The sequence below is a fragment of the Drosophila persimilis genome, unplaced genomic scaffold (genome assembly GCF_003286085.1).
Source record: "Drosophila persimilis strain 14011-0111.01,24,50 unplaced genomic scaffold, DperRS2 tig00000606-arrow-arrow-pilon, whole genome shotgun sequence".
NCBI lineage: Eukaryota > Metazoa > Arthropoda > Insecta > Diptera > Drosophilidae > Drosophila > Drosophila persimilis.
The window spans coordinates 1876355-1894288 of record NW_020825324.1 but is presented as its reverse complement, the minus strand read 5'-3'; the positions used below and the strand labels follow the sequence as shown (position 1 = coordinate 1894288).

The following is a 17934-nucleotide window of genomic DNA, read 5'->3' as shown; positions in this document are numbered from 1 at the left end:
TCTTAAAACAAAATGTCTATTTTCTCGCCGTACACTGTCGCATGGAGAGAGAGCTTAAGGCAAGATTTCGGGGCTCCCCCAATATGCAAATGCTATAATGATATGTTGAGTAAATCTTTTACTAAACGGTTGTCTGAAGTGTGCGAGAAAGATGGAAGAAACATACGAACTTGCACCTGTGAAACAATCTGCAAACCATCGGCAATAGCTGTTTTTACACACATGCAGAAAGTATTATCAAAGTTCTCCACCGTTCGTATGTCTGATTCGTTTCTGTGGAATAGATCAGAGGGATCTCAAAACCATTCTAAACGTTATTTAATCAACATCGGACTACTACTTTTTATATAATATCTAGCCTCCATAGGTAGACGAGGCTTTGCATTCGAGGAAACATCAGAGTAACCACTTCTTTTTGTTTGGAAAATTGCAATGCAAATTTTTGTTTGTTCTGCATACCATATCCGACGTTTATTGCGAACGATCATCCTGTAAGAGTATCAAAAACGCTCGAAGCTCCTGCTGCCATGAGAAATCAAGCGCTTCTGAGAAAGTGTCGTATGCCTAAGCGAACGATCATGTCTATCTTGCTGCACGGTGTGGTGGATTTGTATGGAAATCGCTGCTTCGACTGCTGCGCGTGTGCACAGTCTCCCATCCCTTCCGAAATGAAACCCGATCGGAAGGTCAAGTTTACAGCCAGGCCAGCCAGCCAGACTCGCTTTGTGGCTGTGCTGTTGAAAGTGAGAGTAGGCCGCGGATTGGAATTTATCTTTTCGGTATTTATGTATTTTCTAGCAAAAAAAAATGGGTAAAAAAATGACTTAAATTAACTCATGGCGTTGTGTAGGAAAAGTCGATAGAGGTAGAGTGGTAGTAGTAGTAGGTCGAAGGTCTTCCCGAGTCTGGGATGTGTGGCGACGGGGAGGTGGGGGAAAGCGTCTTAGTAGGCTGGTGGGCCGTAGGTCTGGGCGGGCGCATGTCCCACGGGCAGGAGTTGTTCCTCGGGCGCGAACACTGGGGCGGGTGCTTGGTGGGGGATGCTCAGGATCGGCGCAGGTGCCTGGATGGGGGCACTGTACACCTGAGGTGGGGAGGCATACACTGGAGCTGGAGCAGGAGCAGAATATACCGGAGCCGGGGCAGGAGCTGGAGCATAGTTCACTTGAGGTGGGGAGGCATACACTGGAGCTGGAGCGGGAGCAGAATATACCGGAGCCGGAGCAGGAGCTGGAGCATAGTTCACTTGAGGTGGGGTGGCATACACTGGAGCTGGAGCGGGAGCAGCATAAACTGGAGCGGGTGCAGGGGCAGCATAGACTGGAGCGGGTGCAGGGGGAGCATAAACTGGAGCCTCCTGGACAGGGGCCAGGTAGGAAGACACCGGAGCTGGTCCGGGAACATCGATGGGAGCGTAAGCTGGGCCTCCGCCAAAGCCGCCCGAATGCTCATGGATAACGCGCACAACCTTGGCGTGTCCACCCTGAATTGAGCCAGAATGTCCGCCGTAGGAAGCACCACCGTCATGGTTCTCGTGCACCACCTTGATCACCTGGGAAACACCCGACGAGCCGCCGCCGCCGCCTCCAACGAAAGATGGACCGCTGACCAGAGGAGCGGACTCCGACAATAACTTGATCACCTTGACGGATTCTGGAGCACCGTAGACTGGTCCGGGGGCTGGACCATGGCCATGGCTGCCGCCTTCGGAGATGACCTTTACTTTGTAGACCTGTGGGGCGGGCTCGTAGCCATAGCCGCCGGCATAGCCCCCACCGCCGCCGCCGCCTCCGGAGTAGCCGCCGCCAGAGTAGCCGCCTTGCTGATGGATGACCTTGACCACCTGGACGGGACCGCCACCATGACCGCCATGTCCGCCATGTGAGCCGCCGTTGTAGCCCCCACCATAGCCGCCGCCGCCGCCGCCACCATAGCCGCCGCCACCACCGCCGCTGCTGCCGCCCAAGCTGATGCCGGCCTTAAGACCGCCGCCGCCACCGCCACCGCCGACACCACCGCCGCCGCCACCTCCGAGCAGACCGAGGAAGCCAGCGTTGGCCACAGCAAAGAGAGCACACATACAAACGAAGACCTGGTGGGAGAGGCAGAGAGGAGAAGGGTGTAGATATAAAGTGGCTATCCAGGACGTGTGTGTGTAGGGGGCGGGGAACTCGGACTCGGACTCACCTTCATGTTAACTACTATTCCACTTGACTCGATGACAACGATACCAGTACCGAAAGGTTCCTAACGCCTTGAGTGGTGATGCTCTTCAGAGACGACTGATGTCAGATCGAAAGCATCACGACTCTTTTATACGATGATCCGATCCGGCCATACGATGTAAGCGATCATAATGAAGTCCCACAATTCAAATTAGCAACGCAACAAAACAGCATATAACACGATCCGACGCATCCCAGGCCCAAGCCCATCCCCAGACCAAGAGACCCAGACCCAAACAAAGGCATTTCATTAACATTTCCAACGGTTCGTCATCATCGCGATTGGAATCAAATCATCATCATGGGCATACATACATATCATAATCATGCTGAGATGATGCAAAACTCAAGTAGCGAATGGATGTTGCGTTGGAGAAAGAAGTCATCGATAGATGGCTTTCATTTTCACTAAGCCGCACCCAGTTTTTGGCCTCGGGTTCTTCATCTTCATGATACTCTTAATTTCCATTTCCCATTCCTATGTCGGTTTCGTTGGATTCGGTTCCGATTTCTTTCCAGTTTCCAGCCTCGAATTTCGTAAAGCCTTACGTTACGTTAGGCGAAATATGCATTTCCGAAATTCCGAAAGCAGCGGCTCCCACAATTAGCATGAAAATGAACCGAACCGAGCCGAACTGAGACGAGCCGCACTGATGGTGATAAGGCATTGCCTTAAGACAAGGCGGGCGGCATCGACAGCATGTGGCTTTCATATTTCGTTTTGTCATTTGCATAGCCAGAGCCACAGCCACAGCCATAGCGCTTGCCTCATAAGGCGGCTCGCTGTCTGTCCGATTTTGAGCCATTAACTAAAACGAACCCAACCCAACCCAACCCAGTGCAACCCAATGGGCCACAGCCCAAGCACAAGCCCAATCCAATCCAAGACTACCCCATCCACAATCATTGGCTATTTCAAGGTGAATTTAAATCTATCCGAAATCCGTTGTCAACTAGCCAGCCAGCCAACGCCGTCCCATTACTATGATTATGCAAGTGGCTTCTTCTCAGGCGTGTAAAACGCATCATTGTCTATCGAATGATCATAAAACGACAGCGACAACCATAACAAAAAACAAAAACAACAAGATCATCGAATATCAGCCTCTAGTTTGTATTGCTCAATGGGCCACTGTTGAGCCTCCCAGACAGATACTAATGACTGGACTGCCTCTGTAGAGACGCATTCCACACCCAATATAAAAATGCAGAAAACGAAAACTGCAAAATTCCAGTGTCTCCAGAATTTAGACTGCCCCATAAATGAATAATAAATTGATTAAGCAAAGTCTTGAATGAATGGAGATGGGATAAAGATAAAGACAGGAAAGATTATATAATTATGGATTGGATAAATGTTAAGTGTGTTTTTATTGGACTACAATACAATATATATATATATATATAGGTATACATTATGTACCCAAAATGGATGGAGTTTGAATCAGAGTTCGTTCCTTATTTAAATTATGAACTATGTGATTATCTCTCCATCTATCTACGTACTCGTAATGATTAGTTCTATACAACATAATATATATTCTAATCTCTAAGACCGCCATGAAGCATATGCATACTTTGATGACTAGAAGCCCATTTAATTTCGTTGATATCATATCATACAATTTTTCGATGTCTTATAATTTATTAATAGACAAAAAAAGACAAGTCGGTTAAGTTTAGTTAGCGGTCGAGTAGAAGCGGGTGGCACTGCACTTATTTCTGTTTCAGCCAGCCACCGTAGGCCAGGGGAGCATCGTAGACGGCGGCGTGCCCTACACGGACGACGGAAGGAACGGCCACGTTCTCGTACACGGGCACATGACGGACAACGGGCACTGTACGCACCACTGGAACATGACGGACGACCGGTATGGTGCGCACCACCGGGACGGTGCGAACCAGTGGCACGGTAGCCACTGGGGCGTAAGCAGCTCCATGGATGACACTGCTCTGGGACAGGGCCAGGCAGGCGGCGAACAGGAGGCAAGCAATGAAGAACTGAAAAGGAGAGAAGAGGTTTAATCCGGTTGCGTGTCGGTGTAAGGGTAGAGGCTCCAATATCCTGGGGCGATGGGGATGCGCACTCACCTTCATGTTGAGATGTTTGGCTGATTGGTGGTTGCTGGTTGGTGGATGATTTGTGTTGATTTTTTTGGCAGATACCGAGATCTTATATAGCGGTCAGAACCCTGTCGCATCGCTCGAAAGTAGAGTAATAAAACCGGCAAAGAACATAACCAGAGACAGCTACAACTACAACACAACAATGTCTTCGTAAGGCGATATGCTAATTTTAAATCGTATACATACATAAGTAAGATACTTGAGAGGTGGCATTATCATTGCCATTATTAGTGTATAGTGGATACTACCCCGCATTGGTCATTGGTGGCTTGCTTTGACGAACAATGCGAGGCAGCATCATAACTTATTTACGAATGAAATAAAACGCCTTTCAAATGCCAGAACAATGAGAACTTGTTCCTGTCGATTCGAATCGATTCGGCTCAACAGGTGCTGTCAGTGACGCGTGAGCAGCGACACCTATTGCGGGATTTCCGCACTGCCTCCGCGACATGCCCATTGATGAATTCTTTTCAACAGAACAGAACGTGCGAAGGCGCCATGCCTTCGGTTCGGTGTGCCAATTGATTGTCTTTTTTGCTTCCAAATTGTTTTGGGAGCTTGTGTTGTTTTTTTTTTTTATTTTGGCTAAACTTTATTTATGAGCTATTGTTCACGCCCCATTATGCTTTTTGGTTCAGCCAGCAAATCCGCCAAAACGCATGCAAATTTATGCAAATTCAAACGATGCTTCCTCGATTCACTTGGCTTTGGCTTTTCCAAAAACCCAACTCAATGTTTGTGCATATTACATTTTATAGCCAAAACATGTTTTTAAACTGTCTCGTCTCCGTTTTGTTGTTGATATTTTTAAAGATGTTTTCTGCCGTTACACAGCACTGAAACCAAGCCCACACAGCTGTTCGGCTCTGCTCTCTTTTTCACGGTGTGAAATTTTGTTAGGAGGAATGGAATTGCAAAATTAATGCCAAATTTCGTTCTAATAGGCAGGCGCAAGTGAATAAGTAATCAACAATCATATCATAGGCTGTTTTGAGATGCACCATGTCTGGGCACGGTAGCAGCAGGAGGAACAGGCACAGAAACATTTGTAACACCGCCAACATGGCGCACCTGCTCCAATGCTCTTGATGTTGTTGACGTCAACAAAGTGAAATTCGAGTGAGCGGAAAAGAGAAACACACAAAAAGAAGAACAGCCAGTAGAACGTGAAAAGAAAATCGCAAATTGGAGCCGAGCCGCCGAAAAACCTCCACTGGACCACACGCAGAAGGGTACGGTACTCTGAAATGTACTCTGAATGGGCCTCGCTGTCGGCCCAGATTACAGCCAACAGCTGCGGGGCGCAATGCTTCAGCGTGCTGAACAAGTTTCCAGCCTCGGCTGGACGGGAAGTGGTCGTGTCGGTGGTTAAGCAGCTGGGCACCAATCTGGGCATCACTCAGAATGCCGAGCCTAGTCATTTGGTCAAGGATGAGGAGGTGAGTATCAGTTGTCCATAGTTCGAGCTCGGGCACTTGGGTCTGCCAGTGAATCTCACACTCTCGCCTTCCGCTCTACAGGTGAAATGGTGCATGGATGTGATCTGCTTTGGGCTGTCACTGCCCCTGCAAGAGCACGAGACCATCAAGGACTGCGTAAATGTATACTGCGAGTGGCTCACTGCGTTGCATCCACAGCCGCGCATCAGTGTGCCGAAGCCCATATGCGAGGATGCCAATCTGTATGCCCGCCAGATAATCAACCATTTCCACAATCTGTTTGTTCCGCGCCAGGGCGAAAGTAAGTATATCATTGCCGCGATCAGGCCACCCGATCCGCTGTCTATTGCCGCCATTGCCTTTAAAATGTCCACTCCACAGTCTTATGTATTAATCCCCATCTAAATTTCAAGTCTTGCCATTTCTATACCAAACCACGCTTGGTAGGTTGCTCTTTTACGTACACTGCATTCGATGCCGCCTTAGAGGATGGATACTGGACGTGACTAATGCATTCCTTTTGCTGCCCATTTCCAGGTGCCGACACCATCAAGCGGCAGGCGGTGCTCTGTCATCGGGTACTGCGTACTCTGCAGCAGACTGCGCAGATTTCGCAGCAAATGGATCGTCAGACTTGGGACACATTGCTGCTCTTCCTTTTGGCCATTAACGAAATTCTACTGGCGCCGCCCACCGTCAAGGACGATGTGGGGGATCAGCTGTGCGAGCGTGTGCTCTCCGTGCTCTTCGAAGTGTGGCTGCTGGCCTGCGTGCGCAGTTTCCCGTCGCCTTCGATGTGGAAGACGCTACAGGAGTCGTGCTCCATGTGGCGGCATCGCGTGGCCCTTGTCGATCAGTGGAATCGTGTCAACTTGGCCCTGACGTCACGACTTCTCGAGTTCAGCTACGGACCAGCGTTTCCCCAGCTCAAAAATGGTTTGTGGCGCTCATTGGTGGGGAAAGGTTCGTCTTCTCTGGCAATATACTAATGTAGCTCTCTCTGCAATCCACAGCCGACGAGGATGGCCAGCTGATACCCCTTGGCATGTCGAACGATTGTGTGGCCCAGACATGGTATCGCTTCTTGCGTATGATCGGCAATCCCACGGCGCTCTGCTCGCCGCACATCATCAGCAAATCGTCGCACTTCGTGCAGTGGGCACTCACCCACGAGAAGGGGGCCGAGACACACCAGCATCCGTGTCTGCAGATGCTGCCGCAGATCTTTCTCAATGCGATGAAGGGCATCTCCAGCCAGGTTGATGCGTTTCTGGGTAAGATCCGAGCCGAACTTCACCGACTTCTCCCATCGATAGGCTTCAGTAGCAAATAGTTTTGTGGTAGGCTAGCAGCCCAGTATTTCTCTATCTCTCTCTCTCTCTCTTTCTTTCTTGTTCGTTTGTTCATCTCTTGCTTATCTAACCCAAAAAACTTGTATCTAAAACGAAAATCGAAAACCGCTGTTTGAGTAGGCGTTTATCAGCCGCCGCCACATCAAACGGATAGTGTCGTGACGAATCTAATGGAAATACGGCACTCGCTGAACGAGGCCACCTCCTCCACGCTGCAGCAGTTCATCCACTCGAGCAGCGCATCGAATATATCGGCAAATAGCCAGCAGCAGGGCTCCGCCGCGCAACAACTGCAGCTCCAGCTCCAGCATCAGCATATGCATCACCACCATCATCTACACTATCCGCACTTGCATTTACATGGCGCTGGCAGCTTCCTGCGCGACAATTTCATGAGCAACTCGGCCAGCTCTGCTCTGAATGCCATCATGGGTCATCACAGCCACCATCAGCAGCATCAGCAGACCCACCAGCAGCAACAGCTATCACTCTCCCAGAGCGGAGCCTCGCCTACGTCGACCGCTGCCTTAGTTGCCAGTAATTTGGGACACTCGATGGGGGCCTCTGCCGTTGGAAGCACCAGCGCTGGTGGTAGCCATTCGGCCGGAGTCGTCGGCAGCATATCCTTTAGCACGACTGAGGCTAACCTGCCATCGACGGGTGTCTCCAGCACGCCCACACCTCCGCTACAGCGACGATTGGCCAAGAGTTTTAGCGTGGCGCCCACCATAACGCAGCAGAAGGGTGCGAACTCGTCTTTAGATCCTCTAGAATGTTGTACTAAATGTTTTTATAGCAGTAGCTTGGCAGAAAGTATTACAAAGTCTATGGATTTGATATTGAGTTGTAAGACATCCATGCTTGGTCTCCACAATCGAGTTATCGGATTATTCGATGGGATTGTTAAGTCAGAAATTAAAAAGAGATCGTTCTGTATTAATCAATCTTTGCCAATGCTGGAGGACTTTAGGCATACCAAATCAAATCTTTTTTTCTGTCCGAATCGCAATCCTGATGTAGTACATGGAAATGTGATGTATCCAGTATCCGTTCTTATATTTTTGTATTCAAAGAAACGTTAACGATCAAACAGATTGTATTTAGGATTAAATATTATTGTATAGTCCAGAATATTCCGTGCAACCGATGGTTCGGTAATCCATAATATTCAGGGACTCCTAATAATCTATAATAACGATTTTCAATCTATATGATGTCTTCATTAGCAAGAGCTCAATGGTTTAACTGGATGCATATATCAATATATAATATGTAATACTGCTCTGCCAGGGTATTTGGGGCTTCGGTTCACCGAAGAAATTTTAATTTCTGGTGCCTTTAACTTGCTTTGCGTTGATTTGATATGTGTGTTTGCTTGCCTAGATTGTTGAGTTAATCCTCCATTAATGTATTCGCCATTAGCTCCCAGATCAGTTCATGTTTCAGCTTCAGCTTCTGCTCAGCTCGACGATGACACGAGAGCACCTTGCCTCAGGGCACACCGAGCACAGAGCACCGCGCGCCGCGCACCGCATGCACGTTTTGCATTTAAGTTTTTGTATAATTTGTTCCGTAGCATGAGTGGAATAATCTGTGTGTAATTGCTCGGAGCGCGACTGGATGTGGAGTGGATGGGATGGGATGGGATGTGTTTGGGAATGGCTGAGTGGAAGAGTAACTGTTTCCATTTTCCAACTGCCATTGAGTACACTGCCGCCATCACATCACATCGCATCGCATCGCATCAGATTCACAGGCCAGGCCAGACCAGGCATAATATGCATTGTAATTTATCTATTGTACGCCCACAATTAATGCCAACCACGTTGCATGTGTGCCACTGGCAGTGGCATCGGACAGTCTATGTTCATATCTCCAATGACTCCTCTCCTCTCCGACTATGACTCTGCCTCGCTACTACTAATTTCTCACACTTGCTCTGCTCTACTCTACTCCACTGCTCTCTGCCCAACACGCACATTCCAACCAACAACCAACACACACGAATGCTTTGTGCAGGCTTGAGCAAAACCTCGCTTATCGGCCTCACGGGGGGCGGTGCACGCAATGCGATCGGCAGCAGCAGCAGCAGCAGCAGCTACATCCACAGCAGCGGCTCGACGAGCGCTGGCCCCGTCCAAGGCACGGGTGGTGTTGCCGCTGCCCCTGGCAGTGGCATTACTACTGCCACTGGCGCTGGCACTGGCTCCGGTTCTGGTGGCCAGGCACCGGCTCCAGCTGCGGCTGCGGCACCCACAACGCCAACATCGACATCGGGTCCGCCCTCGGCGAGCAGCAGCATCAACTGTAAGTGTTGTGCGAAACATTTGTCGCTTCCGAAACAATCTAACACAGATGTTTTCCCCTACCTTTCTTTACCCCTCTCTCCTTCCCTCTCTCTCTCAATCTGTCCCTTTCTTTCTCTATCGCCCTCTGCACTGCCGCCCCTGTTGCTCTGTTTTGCGTTGTAGCTCTGCCGCTGACATCGATGGGAGCTGGCGTTGAGCTGGCGGTGGCGCGGCCCAAGTGTAACAGCATTCTCCACGTATTCCACGAGTGGCTGTTCGAGGCAGCGCACATAGGTGGAGATACCTGGCGCCAGAACCGCAAGAGTAAGTGGACCCTGCGGCAGCAGCTGGATGAGTTGCTGCTAGATATCTTAACCTTTTTCCGTCTCGCACACAGAACAGGCATGCGAAGCCAGTAAGCGGCCATCGTCGATGATAATGGAGCACCGCAAGGGTTCAATATCGCTATCCCAGCCCAACTCTCTGAACGATCCGGCCTCGCTGCCACCCACGCTGACCATCGATAAGTACGAGTCGGGCAGGGCCGAGGCCATTGGTACACTTTGCAAGATATTCTGTGCGAAGAAAACCGGCGAAGAGATACTGCCGGTCTATTTGGCCCGCTTCTATATGGCCCTCCAGCAGTGCCTAAAGATCACCGAGTCGAAGGAGTGCGACGAGACGCTGGCCAGCATTCTGCTGCATTCGGGTGATCTCTTTCGCCTGGACCTGGATGGGATCAATGTCCTGCTGCCGGGCTTCATAGCCGCCCTAGAGATTGTGCTGCCCGACAAGGATCTGAAGCTGAAAACGCAGTCAATGGCATTCAACCGGACGGAGCTGCGGCGCTCGGCCATCAACATACTGCTGTCGATAATGGTGCTGCCCCTTCACTACCAGTCACTGCCCATTCGAGATCTGTCCAGCGAGACGAGCGAGAAGTAGGTGAAATGGCAAACAAAGGAGTCCCATCCCTTTTATCCTTTTCTGTTCTTCTCTTTTAGGATGTTCACGTTCATCCAGCTCAAGTCGCGACTTATGAACATTCTGATGAACGCTCTGCAGGTGGAGACAGATGCCCAGAACACACACATGCTGCTGGGCGGCCTGCTGTTGTGCGTCCAGGATGCCGTCACCTTCGAGGAGACCGATCTGGGCGGCGGCGGCTCTGGCTCTGGCGCCACTCATCTGCACAACTCCGGCGGTGCCCAGCACCAGCACCATGAGGCCAATCTCCTCAGCTCGGGTAAGGTTGCGGACTGAAGGGCATCTCGATCTGCATCTGGGTCAGCAATTAACTCTGGATTTGATTTTTAAAATTTTTTTTATTTAATTGCCAATTTGTTGTTTAATTTTTTTTTTTTTTTGCATTTTTCGTGATCTTTTTGTGTTGATTTTTTGCCGCCGGCTGTGGTGACGAACACCACGAACAGGTTGCTCGGAGCGTTCCGCTTCGCTGGTCAGCACCGGCACGGCCAGCTTGGGGGCCCAAACGACGGCCACCATGGGAGCTGGCTCGGGCTCCATACGCGACACGGCCTCAGCCCACGATTATCCAAGTTTGACCATCTCCGATGACATGTCATTTGAGTTTGGCCAAGAGCTGGAGGGCGTGACCACATATGGTAAAGAGATTTATATTGTTTTTTGTGTTCGTTCGGTTCTGTGAAGTCAAAGGGATCCAATCTGATGTTAGTCAGGTTTTGTTCCTTGCAATACTCGTAATTTTTGTTTTATCGATCATCAAGTGCTCATCATATCTACAATATCTACATATGTATATGTTACTCTGATGTTCACACTACATTTTACTACAAATATTAAACCGAATCTTTCAGATAATGCCCATGCCTTGTTCGTGCGTGCCACGTATTTGGTCTGCCATCGGCTCATCTCGTCGTGGAAAACGGACTTAAATGTCTCACTGGCGGCCCTTGAGCTGTTGTCCGGCTTGGCCAGGCTCCACATACGGGAAACAGGTAGTGTGCTCCTCCTCTCTAATTAAGTGTGCATGATGGTTTTGGTGTACTCATTCCCTTGCAAAGGCATAATGTTCTATCTAAGAAAATTTATATTTATGGCCGTTTGTCCGTCTACCAACTATTCTCTCGGGCCACTCGGCAGACTGTAAGGATTATGTATTGATATACATTGTTACTATTCCATTCTTAGGGCTTTTTGTCTCTGGTTGTACAATAGTCAATATTCCATAAAGTTGTTCCATAAACAATGCCTATGTATCCGATCCGCTAGGCAGGGCTTACTTGTAATTAGGTTATTTATAGCATTGGATCTTGAATGAATTTTCAAGGGAATTCGAAGTCGCGGCCCAGCCGTGGCTATTCTTCCTTTTCTGGTGTTAATGTCGTTGTTTTCTGTCGTCTTTTATTTGTTGTACCTTGGTTTTCGGATTATATCGTATGTGCGTACTCTTGTCTACCTCGTATCTTAACTGTAAAACCACCGCTCGCTACCCCGTACCCGCTACCCGCTACCCGCTAACCTCCTTTAAACCGAACCCCAACCTTAACCACCTTAACCCCTGACTGTGCCTGTGCCAACTTTTGCTTTTGTGATTTCTATGCGGCAGCCAGGAAGTTTACAAATGGTAATTGATTGAAAAGCTAACAAACCTAACTAACGCCACTTTTTCTGTCTTTCTTTCTTTCTTTCGTTTTTTTTTCGATGCGCCATCTAACCCTACCTACCCAATACCCAAAACCCTATACCCAATACCCAATACCCTATACCCAATACCCAATACCCTTTACCCAATTCCATCTCGCAACCGACCGAAACCGAAAAACTCATCTACAATCGATAATCGCAATTCGTTTTTTTCTATATATTTCGTTTGTATCTCCTGCGGGACACCCAAACACCACAAACCACACACAAAACAATGTATATAACATTAAAAAAACACCTGAACCCACCTGAACCACACAACACCACATCACCCACACCCACCTTAGACACATTAGTGAAAATATACGAAGCTAGTCAGAATCTAACGATAATCTCCTCAGACGCTCTAGAGTGCAAGCGGGCCGTCAAGTGGATCTGCGACTACATATGTTATCAGTGCTCGAGGCCGCCGCCGGCCCACAGCAAGGATCTGCACAGCACGATTGTGGCTGCCTTCCAGTGCACCGCAGCATGGCTGATGCAGCATCCGTATCTGCTGCAGGATAAGGACTGCCTGCAGACAGTTCTGGAGGTGGTTGAGCTGGGCATATCTGGCACCAAGAGCCAGAGCAAAAGCGGCGATATACCCAAGTTCAAGGATGAGAAGGAGCTGAAACCGGCCTCCATGAGGGTGCGAGACGCAGCCGAGAATCTGCTCACAATCATACTCGAACAGGTCGGCTATTTCCCAAGCGAGTGCGGCCCCGAGTCCATATCCTCCCTGCTCGATGAGCTGGCACTGATGAAGCACTGCAACTCGATGGTGCCGGCGGCGGCGGCCAGCACCGAGCAGGCAATTGCCAAGTTCAAGTATTTTGTGACGGAGAACTCGACGATATTGGCCCTGCTCGAGGAGCCGCTGGGCAACGATCAGGACCCACAGCCAACAGTGACACGTAAGTGATTACTCCTTCAAGTCCAAGCGGCATGAAATTACCCGAAGCAAGCCTCTTTACTCAAATTCTGTACATATCTATGTCCGTTTTGACAGTGCTGATACGTGGACCATTTGGACGACATGCCTGGACCATGCAGCTGCGGCATCTTCCACGCAGTAAGTCGGGCATCAAGTACCACGCCGTCAATCCTGGTCGGCCCATTCCTATGAACGATATTAGCCAGAGACCCGAGTGCGAGCAGAAGAACTTCCCCGACGGCGTTGACAAGGTGCAGCCCTGCGTGGCCGACTATTCCATACCCACTATCGAGCAGATTCGCGAGCAGTATGGATCCGGGAGCATCAGGGAGCTGGAATTGATCCTCGAGAACCAGAGCATCCATGAGAAGCTGGCCTGGGCGGAGGCCGATAACAGTGTGGACAGTCTGTCGCATTCGCAAGAGTGCGTGCCGCCGTTGGTGTGCCAAGAGTTCCATGCCGCACGGCTTTTCCTATCTCATTTTGGATTCCTCACATTCGAGACGCGCAATCCACACAATCCAGCGGAGTCGCTGGGAACACCGCCTCAGCGGCCCCTCATTGTGCTGGACACCAAGTCGACAGCATTTGCCGCCGATCTGGACAGGCTGGATAAGCTCAGTGCTCGCACCCATGATACCGTCTATGTGTTCTATGTAAAGGTGGGAGACAATCTAAATTTCCATTAATTAATGACCGTTTAAACGATTTATTTCATTGGTAATATTCAGACGGGTCAGACAAGTGCCCAGCAAATAATTGGCAATATGGTGGAGGAGCCCTCCCTAACCTACGATCCGCACTTTGCCGGCATGCTGCAAACCCTTGGCTGGCCGGTGCTGGTGGCCGATCACTCTGGCTGGACGGGCTTTGCCCACAACTCCTGGTCGCTGAAGGGAACGCCAGAGGAGCAGCATCAGCAGCATCAGCTGCAGCAGCAGCTGCAGCTTAAATCCAATGTACCCAGCGAGCTCAATTATAATGGATCGCAGCGTGTGCTCTACTGGGCGGATGTCTCGTCGGAGATTGCTTTCGTTGTGCCGACCACTTGGAATCTGCGCTACAACAGCGACATTAGCGATGGCGCCAGCATAGCCAACAGTGATCAGATCGGATCGAGCAATGTGTGGGCACGTTGCGAGTCGGATACGGGAACTGGTCCAGCCAAGTCCAAGCCGCGGAATCTCAGCTTAGAATTGGAAACGGCCACCGGCACCGGTACCGGTACCGGTCGCACGCAAAAGGAGCCTGTGCCGCCAACGAGACGCAAAGGGAACGTAACCAAGCCGACGCTGCTCGCTCAGGCGCCTGCCAAGATCTTCCTGGTGTGGCTGGAGAGCTACGAGGACTATCTGAACTTCCCGCTCGAGGATCTTCTTGCCTACACCCGCACCGGCGAGGAGCTGCACTCGCTCCAGCAACCCAGGGCCGCCGACTGTCATGTGATCTTCGTGCACTCGCTTCTGTCGGGACTATTAAGGGTCAAACTGCAGGGTCCACCCGGTCGGATGAGCTTTGCCACGCCCCTAGTCGATGGCATGGTGCTGAGTCGGCGCGTCGTTGGCAATCTGGTTCGTCAAACGGCCCTAAACATATCCCGACGACGGCGACTGGACAATGATAAGTAAGATTGAGTGACAATGTCTTGAAATGCAATTAAATGAATCGAATTATAACTGTCTGTTGCAGCTACCAACCGCCGCATGTGCGACGGCGATTGAAGGTGCAGGACATTGTCCAGAAGTACAAAATGGACTTGAGCGAGGCCGAGCTGTTGGCCCATCTGTTCCAGCGTGCAATTTAGCCGGCATTAACATCACAAGTATTTACTAACCTAGGATTAACACCACCACCAAAATGGCTTGTCCATGCCTGTATTATCGTGTGCTTAACTAAAACGTACCAACCAGCAAAAGGCAATCGGTATGGGACTCACTGCGAGAGTCCGAGCATTTATGGACGGACTCTTGTTGATATTCTAATGTGTATTACTACTTTTTTTTACTAATAAATCGAATTATTGTACTTTTGAAAAGTATTTAAAACTAGTACAGATCTATCTGAAACGATCAACAGATCTATCTGAAACAATCAACAGATCATAATCATTCGCGCAACCATTCATGTCTTGGGCAACCTTCTTTCATCTGTGAAGAGGAAACAAAATAAGTGGGTCAAACATCCGAAATCAATTTGGCCCACGGCTGTGTGACACACAGATGAGAAGATCGCATCGTGAGCGAAGTGAAAGTAAAAAAAAAAAGAAACATTTGGATGTGAATGGTACGTACAGACGTTTGAAGATGCATGATGCATGTAAATCGTTTTATAAATCAATAGAATCGTTATACTTACGCACAAAAATGATGAGTAATGGTTTTAATGGGAATGAAATGAATGTGGGACATCCTCAAGTTATGTCGGAGACCAATAAGGGCCATGTATAGTATGTAGATTTCTGAGTGAGTAATCCTATCAAATGGATGTCAATTAGTGGTGCTTCTTGCCTTCAAAAAGTAAGTACTTCAAGCTGAACCTACACGTGTTTGTTTGGAAGGTCGTGAGGTATCTCACAGCGCCATTGCACAGTCGTAGACCTGCGTGGAAACTTCCCCTCTTTGGAATTGGGCTCGGTATTGAACACACAGTTGGGACCACAGTTCGCAACGCCTTCGCCGGTTAATCAATTCAAACTGTTGCTGGGGCTGGGGCTGAGGGCCATCATTGACCAATGAAAGTCGTGATATAATGATATAAGAAACCATTTGAATTGTGGGGAGGGGAGCCCCCACAACAAGTTACAGATCTTCGTTTTGTTTTGCATTTCGTTGATTTTTCGTATTTATTTATTAACAAATAATTTAATTTAACAATGAAGAGGCCCATTGGCCCATGGGAGTTTTCTTTTCATGATTGTTTTTGTTTTTCTACTAGCCTATGAAAAAAAATATAATAGATAGTTGACAGAAAAAAAAAACTAATTTGGTCTAGCTAACTAAGCCGGTAGAGAGAGGCAGCTACCAGGCAGAAGGGGGGCTACCGCTGCTCCAGCCGCTGCTGGCAACGGAGCCACCACTGCTCCAGCCACTGCTGGGAGCGGAACCACCGCTGCTCCAGCCGCCACCCCCATGGGAGGAACCACCATTGCTCCAGCCACTAGCAGCTGCACCAGACTGAACCTGTTGCTGCTGATTGTCCTGGACACGCATCACCTTCAGAGTCCCGCGCTGCACAACGTGGCCGCTCTTAAAGAAGGCGCCCTGTGCCTGATCGGCCTTCATGATGATGGCATTACCCTTGCTGCCGAAAGCATTGATCAGCTGCCCGTTAATGGCACCCAAATCGGCTGAGCCGCCGCCGCCACTACCGAAGGCGTCCTCTTGCAACACCAGCTGGAGAATCTGTGGCAGGATGGCATTAAACTGCTGCACATCGTAGGAGGAGGAGCCGCCATAGCCATGTCCAGAAGCGTAGGACTGTCCATAGGAGTGGGACGAGTGACCCTGGCCATAGGAGTAGCCACTGCCGCCGCCGCCGCCGCTTACTGCATGGTAGGCAACTGGAGATGAGACTGGGATCGGAGCCGGGGCTTGCTCTATAACTTTAAAGATCTGTTCCTGCTGACCGCCATAGGAGCCGTGGCTGTGGCCGTGACCATGGCCGCTGGCATAGCCCTGTCCATAGCTGTGTCCACTAGCCGCGATGCCGCCAGCTGATCCGCCAGCATTGCTGTAGCCTTGGCCCTCTTGCAGAATGACCTTGATGATCTGGGCTGAGCCTCCGCCACCGCCGCCTCCATGGGAATAGCCATGGCTATGAGCATATCCGTGTCCGCCACCACCACCACCGCCGCCGCCACCACCTCCGCCGCCATGACCTCCTCCTGAGCTGGGCGTGGCAATGACATTGTATGTGGTCTTACTTCCTCCACCGCCACCGCCGCCTCCTCCTCCGCCACCGCCTAGTAACGACAGGAAGGTGGCATTGCAGGCACAGACCGTGGCCAAGAGACAGATAAAGACCTAACCGTCAGATAGAGTAACCGTTCCGTTTAGTATATATCCGTTTAGTTCGTTATCCAAATTCCGGCTAGTGATCCACTCACCTTCATGTTAGCTAAACCGTTGACTCCGTCCGAGATTCTCTATTTGTGTGTGTGGGGTGTGGAAGGAACACCTGTGCGCGTCGGGCTGTTCCCGGGAAGTGAATGATGCCAGCTTCGAGCTTCCCGAAGCTTTTATACATAGATCGGATATGGGTTTCCCATTGCCCACATTGCCCACTCCCGTTAGAGGCGACGCAACCCGCGAGAGATGGCGATGGCGATGGCGACGGCGACGGCGATGGAGAGATGTGTGACGTCAGCTGCCGTCGTAGGCTACTACGAGTAGTATCTCTGCTGCTCTTGCAACTCACATGAGATGTTTGAGCACACGCACGCATCTGAATGGGAGGCCCTCCTCCATTCATACAGGGTGTTGTGTTCGCTCTCTTTTACTCAATGAAAGCTGTAAGCATTCTGCACTGGTGCACACCACTCTGTGAAATGCGTTAAGATAGCAACGAGAGGTTAATAATAACATTGCTTGTCGATAAGACACCCTTTACCAGTGCCGTCGTCTTCATCTATTTCTTCAATGGCCAAATAATATGCAACACTAACAACGCCGGCGGACAAGCAAACAAATAACAAAAACTACAAGAAGATAACACCAGCATAGGGTGACCGATCGGGGGGCTGGCTTCGTGGGTCAAGCAGGGCAAAGGCGGCCCCCCTTAGCATATCCCAATATCAAGCCGACGCGACGTCGACGGTGACGACGACGGTGGCGGAGACCGCAACCGCGACTGACCGGCTCTTTGCATACGATTATCGATTTGGGCGCTTCGTTGGCT

General features: G+C 50.0%; 4 protein-coding genes across 11 annotated transcripts; 1 reads left to right on the top strand and 3 right to left on the bottom strand.

Moving 5' to 3' along the window:
* Window positions 1–943: 943 nt before the first annotated feature.
* LOC6597215 (heavy metal-associated isoprenylated plant protein 33) lies at window positions 944–2193 on the bottom strand. Its single transcript, XM_026990733.1, has 2 exons — window positions 2188–2193; window positions 944–2092 (listed from the first exon to the last, which is right to left on the bottom strand). Exons 1-2 carry the CDS (start codon window positions 2191–2193, stop codon window positions 944–946), a joined length of 1155 nt encoding a protein of 384 aa, XP_026846534.1.
* A 1609-nt stretch (window positions 2194–3802) lies between these two features.
* Window positions 3803–4704, bottom strand: LOC6597214. The gene is made up of 3 exons (XM_002022555.2): window positions 4539–4704; window positions 4317–4481; window positions 3803–4226 (listed from the first exon to the last, which is right to left on the bottom strand). Exons 2-3 carry the CDS (start codon window positions 4320–4322, stop codon window positions 3942–3944), a joined length of 291 nt encoding a protein of 96 aa, XP_002022591.1. The 5' UTR covers window positions 4323–4481; window positions 4539–4704; the 3' UTR covers window positions 3803–3941.
* A 558-nt stretch (window positions 4705–5262) lies between these two features.
* On the top strand, window positions 5263–15076 carry LOC6597387 (ral GTPase-activating protein subunit beta). Of its 8 annotated transcripts, XM_026990576.1 has the most exons (16): window positions 5263–5794; window positions 5876–6095; window positions 6208–6237; window positions 6332–6730; window positions 6808–7068; window positions 7267–7890; window positions 9166–9453; window positions 9618–9758; window positions 9832–10375; window positions 10439–10680; window positions 10868–11059; window positions 11273–11413; window positions 12464–13018; window positions 13114–13700; window positions 13770–14662; window positions 14728–15076. In XM_026990576.1, exons 1-16 carry the CDS (start codon window positions 5603–5605, stop codon window positions 14840–14842), a joined length of 5424 nt encoding a protein of 1807 aa, XP_026846377.1. In that variant the 5' UTR covers window positions 5263–5602; the 3' UTR covers window positions 14843–15076. The 8 variants fall into 8 exon arrangements, with proteins under 8 accessions (XP_026846377.1, XP_026846381.1, XP_026846376.1 ...); XM_026990580.1 differs by lacking the exon at window positions 6208–6237; XM_026990575.1 differs by lacking the exon at window positions 6208–6237 and having other exon boundaries at window positions 12410–13018.
* A 979-nt stretch (window positions 15077–16055) lies between these two features.
* On the bottom strand, window positions 16056–17191 carry LOC6597384 (glycine-rich cell wall structural protein 1.0). Its single transcript, XM_002022551.2, has 2 exons — window positions 17144–17191; window positions 16056–17060 (listed from the first exon to the last, which is right to left on the bottom strand). The coding sequence occupies exons 1-2, from the start codon at window positions 17147–17149 to the stop codon at window positions 16056–16058; spliced, it is 1011 nt and encodes a 336-aa protein (XP_002022587.1). The 5' UTR covers window positions 17150–17191.
* Window positions 17192–17934: the final 743 nt, after the last annotated feature.